We start from the raw sequence: 15382 nt of genomic DNA on the forward strand, positions 1-15382 counted from the left end.
TGCTGCCTCCTGTGAGGTACATTAATTTAACAAGTATTGCTTAATCAATTAAAGATGAAAATAATCTGATTGTGAGACTCAGTCTTTGAGAAGACACAAATAGGCCTTTTAAACATTAACTTTCCAAAGCTGTCAAGTCGCATGTAGTTGACATTAAAGCTGCAAAAGCATTAAAGTTACAAAAGCAGCGACTCCCTGCAGCTTTTCAGCCCGAAATTAAAGCATTTACATGAATGATTTTTCACCCAGAGAATGTTAATGAAATTTGCTTTGTGCTGGGACACAATGGGAGGCTCCTCTTGGCAGATCCCACGTTCTGCTGCAGCTTCACCTCCTTCCCTTCAGAGCCTGCAGTGATGCTGTGGGGTCACCCCAGTGCACATCCCAAAGCTCTGCTGCACAAAGCTGCCCCGGGATCTGAGTCCTGCAGACAAGCTGGGCACATCTGAGCCAGCCTGGAAAACTGAGGGAATATTTTCAGACCAAATATGCTGAAGAGCATTTGAAAATATTTAATCAGGAAATTTAACCCCTCCAGCCCCATTGCCGTGTTATGGTGATAACACAGGCAGCCTTACATTTTGGTATCTCAGAGTTCAAATTTTGTTACTGTTTTGGTATCTCAGAGTTTAAATTTTTGTGGCCAAGTGATTCTAAAATTAGAACCAAGAGCCCCTTCCCAGCTCCACAAGTGACAACCCTTCCAGGAGGAGTGTGAAGGAAGCAAAATGCACTTTCACTGTGCACTTTGCTGGGACAGGAATAGAAGTGATTTTTTTCAGTCAAGTGACAGGTGAAGAGCAAAATTGTGCTGCAGCATTTTCAGCCAGACTTTAAACCCCCTCAGTGATGAAACAGGGCCATCTGTGTTACTTGTACAGCTGCTCCAGGATGGACCAGCCCCTTCTCTCTGTTTGGCTACCAATTCCACCAGTTGCCCCAGAGTTTTCATCCTGCCCCTGCCCCTGTGCTGTGTCTCACACCACACAATGTCAGTCTCACCAATCCTTGCACAAGTTCTGGAGGACCTGAGAAAATCTGAGTGGGTCTGTGCTGGCTGCCCCTCTGAAAAAGAGTAAAAGGAAATGTTATCCACAAAGGAAGCTGAAAAACAAAGCAGACAGAATGAACCATGTTTGTGTATCACAAACCCCAGTGTTGTGTTACAGCTAAAGAGTCACCAGCTGGGAGGTTAAATATGTTTATTTTAGTAGTGTAAGGTGGTTTTACAAACAAATTCTTAAATTTTGCAATATACACAAAAGAATCATTACAAAGGCAAAATATCCTCTCAATAATAGGGACTCTATGCAGCCTGAAATAAAATTAAACCTCTGTTTCTCTTTAAAATGCATCTCAGTAAACATTCTTCTCCATCACTGATAAAATGTACATCTATAATAAATGACATCATAATTGGGGACTGGGGGGGGACACATGACAACATCCCTAAAAATAAAAAGTAAAAAAAAAAAAGGAGGAGGAAAAATTATTACTCTGTTAAGTTGTTATTTAATTCTAAATATGTCCATCTAAAAAAATTAAATATCTCTTTTTTTTAAACATATCATTGAAAATTTTGCATGGCAGTGCAATACAGAAATAGTAAAATTCATCCAAAAAGTGCTATGTACAGCAGCATCATCAAAATACCATAAGAAGGGACAGTGCTGTTTCAAGAAAAGACTAACATGCTTCGTAGCCATTTCTGAAGTAAAGTCAGAAGATATTTCTATTTTCAGCCATTCCCTTCTCTCTCCTGTCTCAATTCCCTCAGACAATGCCTTGAGACAAGGAGCAGTCACAGTTCAGGTTCAGGGTGTGCATGTGTACAAACATGTGCAGACATATCTTTGCATACACACAGGTGTATATATATAGATATTTATATATATATATAGATATATAAACAGGCTGAGTTTATAAAAGCATTGCTTTGGAACAAGAGAGCTTTTCTTCAAAGAGAAAATATGGATTTTCACTGAAATAAGCAGGTCCACGATGGAAGATGGACTGTATCTACTACATTATTCATTCACACCCTCAGAGGCCTCAAACTCTTCCAGAAAATAAAATGTGATTTTAAGTCCAGCCTCCTTACATGGATCCATGACTTGTAAAAGAAAAATTCACCTTAGCTGTCGTTAGCATCACGTTTAGCTATTACACATCAAGGTTACCATTGTCAGAAGAATTATTGAAATTAGTAAAGACCAAGAGCAAACTGCAAACGCAAGAAGTGGTCACACACAAAGGAGGCCTAATCAGAGGCTGGGCGAAGCGCAATTAAAACCGAATCCTCGTTAGTTCCTTTGGAGTCGCGGTATCGAGCACCCTCGGCTTGGGGAAGGCCAGGCCGTTTTGTGCCTCTCGGGTTTTGCCGTGACAGGAGTGCCAGCTTTTTGTGCCTCTCAGGTTTTGCCGTGACAGGAGTGCCAGCTTTTTGTGCCTCTCAGGTTTTGCCGTGACAGGAGTGCCAGCTTTTTGTGCCTCTCAGGTTTTGCCATGACAGCAGTGCCAGCGGTGCCCAGCGCCGCCGGGGTCACAGTTTGAGCATGAAGAACACCTCGGTGTCGGCCGCGCACTCGGGCTGCCCCTTGGGCGAGGCCGCCAGGGCCGTGTGGGCCGCGGGGTCGGTGCAGCCGGCCCTGCCCACGCTGCAGGCGCCCTCGGGGTTGCCCCTCTCCTCGATGGGGCTGCCCCCGAGCTGGGCCCGGCCCTGCAGGCGCTGCCTCTCCTGGGCCTGCCGGGCCCTGTTGGCGATGTAGCGCACGCGGCTCTGGCTGCGCGACGACGAGCGGCGCAGCAGCCCCGCGCTCTCGCCCTCCTCCTCCGACTCGCTGGGCTCGAGGCTGATGGGGGAGGTGATGTCGTTTTCCTGCTGGAAGGCTGTCAGCTTCTTCAGCTGCTCCGTCAGTTCGTCCCGGCATTTGGCCGGGGGCCGCAGGCCCGCGGCGCGGCGCTGCTCCCGCATGGAGCGGGTGACGAAGCTCCTGCTGATGCTGCGGTATTTGCTTTCAAAAGTGCACACGATGTCGTCAGAGGTGAGGTCCCCGAGGCTTTTGGACTTTGCCTGGTTATTCCCGACCGCGTCACGCGCTTTGGATTTGTTAGAGGACTGCCTGAGACTCTCCATGTAGAGCCTGCTCCAGGTGTGCCTCCTAGGGATGGACGAGAAGGCGTCCTGAGGGCTCCTGGCCAGCGGCCGGGGGCACAGCTCGTCGGCCGGCAGCTGGCCAGACCTCAGGTTGGGGTTGGACTTGCTCTTGCTGACCATCGGCATCTCGTTGCTGCAGGTGGTGGCGGAGCGGGGGCGCATGCCCTTCCTGATGGCCAGGGGCTCCAGGCTGTCCTGGCGGATGCCCAGGTCCGGGAGGCTCTTGCGGGCCAGGCTGGGGAGGGACAGGTCGATGACGGTGTCGTTGGAGGACATGCTGGACGAGGAGGACATGCTGTCGCGGTGGCTGGCGCAGTCCAGCTTGCTCCAGATCCGGTCATTGACAGTGGCATCAAAGTACACTTCAGCTGCTGGAGACTGGCTGCTTGGGATTTTTATTGAGGCTGAGGAGTCTGGCGTCTTCAGTCCTTCACTCTTTGCCCTTCTTGCCAACGTGTAAGAGCTCATCTGGGAAACAGAGACAGGGAGAGCCTGTGCAGCCCAAGCTTTCTGGGGAGAACCTGCCTGGGGGCTGTTACTGATGCTGCTTTGTTGGGGTGGAACAGCTGCTGCACCCGGGTTTTGCCCTTTGCATTCAGAGGTGCTTTTCGTGTCTGCTAATACCTGACCTGGTTGGTTTTGCTTCTGGCAGTTTCCTACAGGTTGGCCAGCACCGTGATCTGCTGCCTTTACCAGCCTGGCTTTTTGGGGATGTGCTGCTGATCCACCCTGATCTTCAGCCTCACTGCACTGTGTCCAGCCGTTTCCTTCTGTGGGACATCCCGCCACGCTTGTCCTCTCATCCTCTGGGGCTACTAAACCTGTGTCAGCTGCTCTTGGGACATCCTGGCCTTGGTCTTCTGCAGCCAGAATTGTTCCTTGTTCTCTGGAGGGTAGGGGCTCTTGAGGCTGGTGGGGTGTGCTGCTTCCCTCGGATGGAGCTTCAGTGGAATGGTCAGAGCCAGATCCTTCCTCAGAGTCACTGTAAGGGGTAACGGGCAGGGGGAAGAGAAGGCTGCAGTGATGGCTCTCATTGGCAAGGACAGGCTCTTCTGTGATCGTTTCTAGGCTGCACAAAGAACTGACTGACCTCTGCATGGAGAAGTGGCAGACATCTGCTCGGGAGGCATGAAAAGAAAAAGAGAGAAACAAGAAAAACAGAGACACAGGGTTAGTTATCTCTTGCAAATTACAGCTGAGCTAAGATTCATTCCTTATGCATTACCATTTTGTTCTCAAGGTACAAGTTGTCCATGTTAATAATGATTTTAAAAATAACTTGAGATTTCAAATGCCTGGCCAAAGGCAGCAAAACATTTTGCACATTGAGTTTTAGCTGCACAAAGCCCTGTTGCTTCAAGAAATCTCAGTCCATGCACAGCAGCACCATGTGACTGTTCTGGTTTTCTTATCAAACAACAACAGTACCCAGCAACTTTTGCCCTTTGTGACCCCTTTTGTAAACCAGCTTTTCTTCCTCCACCATCCAGCACCACTTGATTTTCAGTTTTCCTTCCTTGCACCACTCAAACAGGTCAGGGTATCAGAGCACAACCAGAGCATGTACAATGATCAAACACCAGTTTGACCAGCAGATGTGATCCCAGTGACCAACCACTCAGAAGAGAAGCAGCACAGGACTTGTGGAGCAGATTGCAAATGATCTGCAGGCAGTGGAATGTTGGCAATGGGACTTTTAAAAACAAAACAAAAGCTTTAAACAGACTTTGTTCTTCCTAAAAAAACTTGGTAATTTCTATTTCAAAAAAAACCTCTGCAGACAGATGGGTCATGAACAGCAGGCTGTGAGTGCAACCCTGGAGAATCACTCCAGCCACCAATTACCTGGAGAAAATGCTCCATTCTCTGCAATGTTTATCACCTGCACCCCGGGAGCCAAAGCAATCATGCCAAAAAGATGATTTCCCAAATCTCCAAAGCACAGTGCAGACATGCATTCCAGAGCTAACAAAGCACCACCAGGCCAGATCACAACCTCGAGGATACAGGAGCAGGTAATTACAGGGCAGCAAACAGGGAAAAACCAGGACTACAGGCAACAAGGTGCTGAAATCAGGGACACTCAGCAGACATTACCTTTGACTTGCTTGTCCTTTCAGTTCTTAACTAGAGAGAGAGAGTGTGCATGTAGAATAATAGGACAGAACAGAGGAAAAATCCAATTAATGTAGGGAAGGCAGGTGCAGATAACAGGATAAATTACTGCTGAGGGAGGGAAAGGAGACATACAGGAATATTCACACATGGTTGTAGGATCCTAAGAATTTCTGACCAACCAGAGCACTCAATGGAATCCACACATGGACAGATATTAAGTTCTTTTTTTTTTTTTTTCTTTTTGTTATCACAGAAGGATGAAAATATTTGTTAGTTTTGAAGGAGCACACTCCACTGGACAGGGAAATGGAATCACAAAATCATGGAATCACAGAGCAGTTTGTGATGGAAAGAACCCTAAAAATCATCAAGTTTCAAGTACCCTGACATAGGCAAGGACACCTTCCAGGTTGCTCAGAGGAATCTGGACTCCTCCAAAACCCTCTCCTAATGGGAAACATCACTCCCAGAACCTGCCCAGGGAATACCAGACCTTTCCTTTCCTGGAACACCAGGATTTCCAGCCCAGTGCAGAACTCAGGGCTGGGAGCAGCTCTGCCCTGTCCTGCATTAGCTGGGAGTGCTGGGAGGGAGTCAGGCACCTGTGCCCATAACCCAACTCCAACATTCCATAACCCAAATCCAACATTCCATAACCCAACTCCAACATTCCAGGCTCTCAGTGCCTGGAGGAGTGTCAGGAAGGGCCCAGAGCTGATCAGATTTATAAATTCTCCTTCTGCCCATCCAGCCGCACAGATTGGGGCACGCTGGGAAGGGAAATCACTGGAAAGTGTAATGCTGGGCCAGCTATAGTAATAATAAATATTATTAAAATATTATTCAATATATTTATAGTTTATATTGTTATATTATTGATCAATATATATATTTATGCTTGTTTGCATTTATATATTTATATATTGATATATTTATATATTGATAATGTGTGTATTTATATTGTTGTTTATATTTTATTGATGTGTATATTTTAATTGCTATATATTTATATTATTTAAATAATTTTTATCAAATATATTTATTTAATATACAATAAAGAGCCAGCTATAGTTTCCTGCCTTATCCCAGGGCACTTCCCCCAGCAGAATGCCAATTCCCAAGTGCAGCCATGGAGCTGGTTTCCCTGGTTTCCTGGCCCAAGGCATGGCCTTGCAGGAGTTTGGGAAAGGGAGCTGTTTGTGCAAACAGAGGGGCTGTCACTGGACCAGCAGCAGCCAGTCCAAGGCACCATTTCACCATTTTAAGGGTTTGCTGATTCCATGCTTGGGAAGTCAGATGGATTTAATCAAATTTCAAGCATATCACAATATTTGTTTAGTGACTTGGGGGGCTGGCAGGGGAGCTGGCACTGATAATGGGAAATGGTTTCATATGTCACAGTACTCAGAGTTTGTGAAAAGCCCAATGCCAATAATTTAGGCATAGAAAGAGTTCTGCTGCTTTGGATTAACTGCAAGTCACGGGAACCAGCAAATTTCACCCCTCCCATTGTCCTGGTATTTTCCTAAAAGCCTGAAGCTGATATTGGAAAAATATGCTTTTTAAAAAATGGTATTAAAAAATAGAAGGTAAATTTCAGACATCCAACCAGATTAAATTGGTCAAATAAATAAAATATCTCAGATTTCTGTATGAGGCTTTCAAAGAAGCCCACTATAGGTGGGCAGCCAGAATCTGTCATTAAGAAAGGGATTATGTCTTAGGAAAAGCACCAAAGTCACTTCACTGCTCCTGAACATGCAATCATCAGTGTCCAGATTTCTTGGGCAATTAACAAGGAGGGTGAGGGATTTGAAGAGGAGCTCTTGCAGTCACAGCCAAAAGCTGTGGGGAATACATCCCACTTTCTCCTTACAGTTCTGTGAAGCAGAAAATTCTTATCAAAATCTCTTTCCTTCTGTCCCATTCCTGCCAAATCAGGAGGAAAAATGACGTTTTTCTTACTAAAAGATATCCTTTGATTGCCTCTCTTTGATTTCCCATCTCTACAAACCAACCCTCAGTTCATGGTACAGGTGCAGCCACACTGTCCCAGTTGGAAACAACCACGTTAGGAACTTTCCTCTAAGTGGGCAATTTTTGGGTGGCAGTGGGGAATGGCAGGAGTGCCCCAGCCTGGCTGATGCCAGGGAGCAGCAGATCACACCCTCTGCCCTCAGGCCACAAAGATCACAGCACAGCAGAAATGTTTGTACACACATTTAGGACCAGAATGAGCTGCTGTGTTTATAAAACACATCTCCTGAACAGAGCAGAGAAATCCATCCAGTAATTCCTGGACTGACAGCAGTGATTTGGCAAGATCTTTGAGGAGGGAACAGGATTATTGTTATCAGAGAGCACATTAGACATCATTCCTGATGTGGTTATCCCTCAGTGGAACATAAATGGAAATATTGTTTGTGGATGTGGGTTTTCCATATTCAATCTCACTCAATGCTCTGGTTTGGATCTTAAAATTTACTTAGTATCATACCACATTCACTAAGAAAATCAAGGAAACAAAAAGCCCTGAACAAACAACCCCAACATTTATGGACTACTGACAGTGTCACTACTGCAGATGGTTAACTGGGCATGGCAAGGACTAAGCTAGGCCAGACACGTCTACAAAAAAGAAAATAAAAATATTTATGCAGATTTTTTTCTTCTGTCAGTGCCAAAATTAAAAAAAAAAAAAAGACCTCTTGACAGCCAAACAACATAGAGGAGCTTCTAAGTAAGGATGCTATGCAGAAGCTGAGACAGTGATGTGATCTACAGTGGAGAAGGGTGAAGAAAATCTGGTCTTACCAGTAAAGAATATAGGGGATTTACTGCGAATTTCCTCCAATTTTTGAACGAACAAGGCGTTCATTTCCCTCTGGAGGGTGCCCACTTGCCTTCGAGAAGGTTCAGACCAGTGCTTGGGGAATTCTGGGCTTCCAAGGCTTTCTAGACTGCTGGAGTTGGAGGACACAGAGCCATTGCTGGCTGCCACCAAGTTGACAGTGCTTCCATACTTGCCACCAGAGTGGCCCTGCCAGCGCTGCCGGGGATGAGCCTTTATCCCGTGGCACTTAGAGTCACCACTCGTCTTCCCCGGGCTCACCAAAGCCTGGCTGCTCCTCCTCGGGTCACCTGCAGTTCCAGGGCTGCTGCAAGGCTGCAAATCTGCGAGCGGCCGCGGCTGCCCTCTGACCACCCAGGTGTGCAGCTCTACCCTCTCCTCTGCACTGCTGCCCTGCCCGGGCTGCAGGGGCTCTCTGGCTGCAATGGACCTGCCAGGGTGCTCGCTCCAGGGCCCCTCGGGGTCAGGGCTCTCTTTGGAGCCAATCATGCATTTCATGCAGTTGGTGGCCACTCCGATCCTGCCCGAGCTGTTGATGGCACAGCGGGCGAAGACGCTCGGCTTCTCGCCCTGGGGCTCCTGCAGCCTCACCCTGTGTGCCCTGGGCAAGGGCTCGCTGAAGGGAGCCCCGGGGTGGGCACAGCTCTGCCCTGGCCCCTGGGGACTGCCCTGGCCCTTACCTTTCAAGCCCCTGCCAGGTGCCTCCCCAGCAGCACCGTCTCGGGGAGCTGGGGACGGGGAAGCGCTTTCTGGCTCTTGCACAAAGCGAGGCTGGGAGGCAGCTTCCACTTCCCTCCCTTCTCCAGCCCCTGCAGAGCTGCTGTCCTTTGTGTCAAAAGCAATTTCTGGAAAGCCCTTCTTGTTCTTCTTCTGGCTCTTGGTGGGTGCACTGGCCGTCCGTCTCAGGATGTGGCTGCTAAAGGAATGTTTGCGATGGAGCTGCCCAGCAGCATGACTGTCCAGAGAGGCCTGCTTTGGATTTCTGAGAAACAGCCCTTTTAGACCTAGAGCTTGTTTGGCCTGCAAAAGAAATAAGAAAAGAATAAAAATATAAAAAAGTCCCTTATAAAAAATAAAATAAAATAATGCAAGGCTCTTCTTCTGGGCACAGGAACTCATCAACAAATATCATTCACATACAGTCTCCTGCTGTATTCCTACCATCAGCATGAGAACTAACCCAGAAATAGGACAGGCATTAAAAATGGGAAAAAAAATCACTAACAGCAGCCTTGCAAAATAACACATCTTTTTTTTTTTTTCTCAGCTATGTTTTTAGATAACATTTTCCAGCCACACTTATCTCTGTATTTGTCATCATTTTCTTTCTAGCATGTAATTACTTACAACATCTACATAAACATTAGAGCTATTGAAAAGACAAAAAAAAAAAAAAAAAAGGAAATACTTCTGTCTACAAGGTTTTCATTGTGAAAGCTGAAGAGTTTCTCAGTTTCACCCAAAGCAGATGCATTTAAAATTCCTGCTGTAAATGCATTTTCTAGGAACTGCTGGAAAACAAACACTGACCATAAAATAGAATATTTTTTCAATATAAAGGAGATCTACACTTGAATTGAACACTGTCATGAATAGCAGTTAACTATGCACACACAAAAGATCATTGAGTATTTCCATTTCTACCTGTGTGATTACATTTTGGTAATTTTTCCTACCATACAACACTTATCCCAAGACACTGGTGTATGTGTTCAGCACTGAGGAAACACACCATAAACAAGGGAAGTTAGTCAGTGTCACATTACAGTTCTCCACAGTCTTCAGCAGTTATTTAAGCATTAAACACACAAATTCACCATGGTAAATCTCCCACCACCATACAACTGATTTACATTTCAATGAAACAGAGTTCCAGCATTCCTGCAAACATTCCAGGTGTACTTGCCAACTTTCCAAGCCCAGGCTGATGCCTGAGTCAGCGCTGGTTTGCTCTGTGCACAGAGATCACTCCAGGCACAGAAAGGTATTTCTCCTTTAATCTACTTCTCCCCCTTTGCTCTCTTTATGCCCCAGCTGGATCAGACTTTTGAGCAGCTGCAGCATCCAGAATGAATAAACCCAGGGTAGATGATGACTGAAGTGCATTTTAAGAAGCCTGTGACAGAACATGACCAGCAGCCACGCTCGCTGTCAGCTCCAGTTCTGCCCTGTGATGTCACACGAGGTCACATTTCTGCAGTGCCAAACAATGGCACAGAAGGGTCTCATTTAAATTACAACGGTCTTTCACCCCAAAATAAATATTGGAGTGCCTGCTTGTGCATTTCCAGTGCTGCTGTGCAGGACTTAATGCAGATGTTGGCTGCCCTGTGCACTGAACCTGGGCTAAGAGCTGCTTTTACCCTGAGTGTCCTGCCCAAGCTGCCATGTGGGACCAAGATTTATTTGGCTGACACAGGGGCCATTAAAAGTGTTGATAATATCATTTTTTTATATAATATTTATTCAATTATAATTGACTGAAGTTTAGTTATCACATGCCAATTTCCAGTTTGAGTAGGACATTATCAGAAATTACCTTTAGGATAAAATAGAGATGGTGGAGTTTGATTTTTCCCATGCAAGGCAAATATTAAATATTGGAAAATTATCTGTGAGAGCCAGACTATTGAACAGTCTACTTGGATTACTGGGAGACAAGTTGGCAAGTACATGAATTTATTGCTATAAAAATCAGACAATAGAAATATTTGCAAAACCCAGAAAAAATTGTCATACAAACGACACAGACAAATAAAATCCACCAAAAAGAAAAGGGAAGCACTGATGGAATGGGTGGCACGCAGTGCAGGGCCCAAGGTGTCATTCTGGCTTGTTTGCTGCAGCTTTGTTAAGCTGGACACTGTTACTTGAATCAATGGAGTGATTCAAGAACACAAAGGCAGATTTGATTAACTCAGGGGGGAAAAAAAAGTTTTAAAAGAAGGAAAAAAATAAAGGAGAGCAGTTTTGAGGGAGATCCAGGACATCATGCTTTCAGCTTCCAGCCCAGCTTTTACAGGGCTGCTTCACCCTGGAAAGCAGACTTGAAAAACAGCACAAGAGGCTTTCCCCCAATTTAGCAAATGATTCACTGTCAATGTTCTTTTCTGTGTGAAAGAAGGGGTTTGAATTCTAGCCCTCCAGAGAAAAGGCAGGAGAGAGAGAGGCAGGACTTTTATCCTGGATCTGCTTCACACAGGGAGGGCTCTGTGGCTGTCACCCATCAAATGTCACAGCCCACGTTCCATGAGTTGGAGAGCTCAAAAATGCTACCAAGGAAAGGTTGATGCTAATGAAGCCACCAGCTCAAGGCATGCAGGTGTGTGGTGGTGTCTGCACCTCCCTGGGACAGGAGGGGTACCTTCAAGGCGTCTAAAAATGCTCTGCTTCTAAAAGGAGACTTTTTTGACATAGAGAAGCCCACTGAAATCACAAACAGACAGAGTAAAGGCAGAGTAACAGTGAGGGAGGAGCTCAGAGATAGGCACATCTAGAAAAACCACAAGAAATTCTGCAGTGCATCAGCAGACCACAGAAAGGACAGAAACAAAGAAAAGCCTTTCCAGGAAACAGAGCAATCTGAAAGAGATTTCACACATAAGTTAAAGTGAAAAAAAAAATAAATCTAAGATTGTTTTAGTAATACCAAGCTACTGAGCAGGTGGAATATCTCCATTCATTAAAAAGTCCCAAAATGTAAATATTTGCATTAGACTCTCTGGATTAATAATGAATGAGTAAAACTAGGCTGATAACTGGGGTGATTTTTCTATCCATAATTAAGAGAGGAGAAAAGAAAAAATTCTAATTTGGACAGCAGTCGGTTAACCAAAAATCAAATCAAAAAGTGATTCAGACAGACCAAACCAGAAAGGGACATGTAATATTTGTTCCACGTTTTCAGTAGTTTTTATTAAAAATTATAAAGTAAAAAACAAAACAACAAAACAGAACCACAACACATACAGACTTTCCTTCCAAATCTTTGTATTTTGTCAGTGCACAGAATCACTCCCTAACACCAGCAAGCCCAGAGAGACTGCAGTGACAATGAGAAGCAATCAGGGAACACCAAGAAAAATCTGTCCCAAAAAAAACTGCCAAAGTTGAAATGGACAGGTTGCCCTTCTGGAAACTATCCCAGCCAGTCACTCATGAAGAAGTCAGTATGATCAAATAATTATGAAAGGCCAGGAAATTAAGGCTAAACAGGAAGCTGAGTTAAGTAACTAAGTGATGATTAAAGTCTAAAAAAGCTGTTTTCCTGTTCAGGATTGCTCGAATTTCCCTCTGGAGGAGGAGCTGGGCATTCCCAGCCCGCTGGATGCCTCCTCCTGCTGTCACAGTGCTGATATTGCATCTCACTGCTGCGGCACAAACTGGGATCCTGCAAGGAGCTTTGTGCCCGATTTCATCGGCATTAACAGCCCTGAGCCTGCTGATGTTTTACTCGTACTTGAGTAGGTTTTTGTAACTCTGATTTTGAAATTAAAGAAGAAAAATTACAAAACAAAGGAGGCAGAGAAGTTTTCTTTCCTCCTGCTGTCACAGTGCTGATATTGCATCTCACTGCTGCAGGACAAACAGATCCTGCAAGGAGCTTTGTACCTGATTTCACTGGAATTAACAGCACAGAACACTGCACTCAGAGGACAGGAGCTGCCTCTTTTTTATCTGGCCTAGAACAAGTCTGAAATTAGGGCTTTACTTCTGTGGAAATTGAGATGTGGCACACTGAGAGTTATTTCCTCTGTGTGAAGAAAATACACCCTTAATAACAGACAAGGAGTGTAAATATGTCCAGCTATTACCTGCATCCCCTTTCCTCTGCATTTTAAGAGTTATTATGGCAAAAAATCCAAAGCAAATAAGCTTGAAGAATTTAATTAAATTTAAAATGCTAAAACATCAGGCAGAGCCTTTAAAGCCTCAGCTTTGCAGGGAGCAAATGCTCAGGGTAAAGGTGTGTAACCTTGGTACAGCAAGGTGCACTCACAATCACATTATTTATAGAAATGTGTGTGCTGTAACCTCCCCCTATGGCTTCCTCAAAAAGGCACTGCAAGAATCTCTTTTATAACTTTCCCTACAATTTGCCTTTATCTCCACAGATATTCAGAAAGATCTCGGGCTACCATGACAAGCACAGAGATCAATTTTACTCTAAGCTAACAAAAATGTCAGCCTGGACCTTCCCCCACTGAGCTCCCCTGGTGTGATACAAGATGCTGGCAGCTCCTGTGGGGGTGCTGCACAGCACAAAGACACTCACCTTACCACAGATGTCATTTATAGCCACATGCACAAAGATGGAAGCCTCTTCTATGCCCTCCAGGTACACGTGTCTGTAACCTGAAACAGAGGGAGCAGAGCTGGCACAGGGCTGGGGCAGGTCACAGGAGGAGCAGCAGAAGAGATGGAGCAGGTTTGTCCCAGCTCCTCCTCTCAGTGAGGATCCAGGCTTGAGCATCACCTTGCCACACTCAGGTGTAGCTGAGCCACACCACCTGCAAACTTCACCCCCATTTTTTGTCATCATCTCATAAAACAGCCCTGTCCTGTTTCACCCAGGCTCTGTTATTGCTGCTGTCGAGCCATGATTTAAACTTGACCACATTCTCTCCTCTGAACTTTCAGGTCATTATTTAGACTGCAAACCTTACATCCAAGGTCAGTTTAGTGAGACTGGATGGGGTTTTTTTAATCTTAAAGACAAACTCTTTTCCTGACTTTGAAAGGAAAGAAAAATACACACACAAGAAGTTTTAATGTGAAAGAAGACTGAACTGAAAACAGAGAGAGGAAACTGTCAGAAAATGGCATTTAATGGCCTGGAACCCATCATTAGAATAGGTAACTTTCTGTTCTGTGTTAAACTACTACTCACAGTCGTAAACCAAGCAAAACCCTTGAGTTTTTTCAAAAACTGGTGTGAAGAAAAAGAGGACAAAGCACTAAAGGAGTAAAGTATTTAAAACCCACAGTATTTTACCCATCCTGCTTAACAATCTTACCCATTTTTTCAAAATCTAGTCCCAAAAATCTAGAGTTAATTGCTTTAGTCTTCATCACCATATCAGTCAGGAGCTAAGGCAGAGAACTCAGGGTCCAAACTCCAGCCTCTTGTTCTAACTGGAAATTTCTGCAGCAGATACATTAATTTTCATTTTTCCTAGGAAAAACCCCAGCCCATTAATTTGGGATGACTCTTTCTCTTACCTGGCATCATGCTGCTGAAGGCAATTGTCCTCTGCCCGATGAAATCCCTCCCGATGGGGTCGTGGTCCCACACCAGGAACCGGATCAGGGCGATCTCCGGCATGTGCACTGTGAACACCAAGGTCTCCTCCCACATGGGGTTAAAACCTTCCAAAGGGGGAATCAGCCTTCAGAAATCTCATTCACAATGAACAACAAGTCTGCCCAAGCTGTGGTGTCATCCTGGTTTTCCTGACAGATTGGTTGTTCTTGGAAAATCTGGTATTCCCACAAGGAACAGAGTTGGGTCTTGCCTAAATTTGGCTCTGTTTCCAGCAGGGGTTTGGCCAACCTGCCTTCTGACCACAGCAAGCTCAAAACACCCCTCCCTCACACATCATGAGAAAATAAATGTTTTGTTTCATACCAAGATCTTCAGCATATTGATACCAACTCAATCAAACAAGTCAAAATCCAAGTCTAATTAACATTAAAAATGCTGAAATCCAATTTTCAGTGCTTTGTTGTAATAGGCACCGAATCTTATCTACTCTTATTTTTATGAAAAAACCTGCCTGAAAGAGGATGTTTCAACCATAAAAAACCCAAATCTCAGACAAACTTACCATTATCATCAACTACTCTGGTTTGTTCTTTGAAGCAATCAACAGGTAAACCTATAACTTCTACTTCAACAAATGGGTCTATGATCTGAAAAACAAAAAAGCAACAAATATTGAAAAGAAGGAGTGACAAAGATGAAGCCCAAGCAAATGGCTTTTACAACATGGACATGAATGTCTGGGTAGTTATTGGTTTTGAGCCTTATGGAGTGGATTATTAAATTGATAAGGTCTCTCTGCCTTTTTTTTTGCTTCTCCTGGAAGCACTGTGTTGGCAGCTGAGGAAAACCATCAAAGCACTGCTGTGATGCTTAAAAGTGAAGAAAACCACCCGAAGATGTACAATGTTCATGACCTAATTTTAATTTATTCATGGTCTGTATCTCCTGACAAGTAACTGCAGGATGTGAACTCCTCATCCTTAGCCCAGCC

The 15382-nt window shown here is 44.8% G+C and overlaps 1 protein-coding gene across 1 annotated transcript in view; it reads right to left on the reverse strand.

Moving 5' to 3' along the window:
* Nucleotides 1–2542: 2542 nt before the first annotated feature.
* The window catches only part of PLCH2 (phospholipase C eta 2), a gene marked incomplete at both ends in the record, with an annotated part of 34395 nt that continues 21555 nt past the window's right edge, over nt 2543–15382 (reverse strand). The window contains 5 exon segments of the mRNA XM_084220397.1: nt 2543–4272; nt 8090–9146; nt 13402–13481; nt 14349–14495; nt 14954–15038. Coding sequence (XP_084076523.1) covers nt 2543–4272; nt 8090–9146; nt 13402–13481; nt 14349–14495; nt 14954–15038 — 3099 coding nt within the window.

This window comes from Fringilla coelebs (assembly GCF_963513975.1).
Source record: "Fringilla coelebs genome assembly, chromosome: 22".
Taxonomy (NCBI): domain Eukaryota; kingdom Metazoa; phylum Chordata; class Aves; order Passeriformes; family Fringillidae; genus Fringilla; species Fringilla coelebs.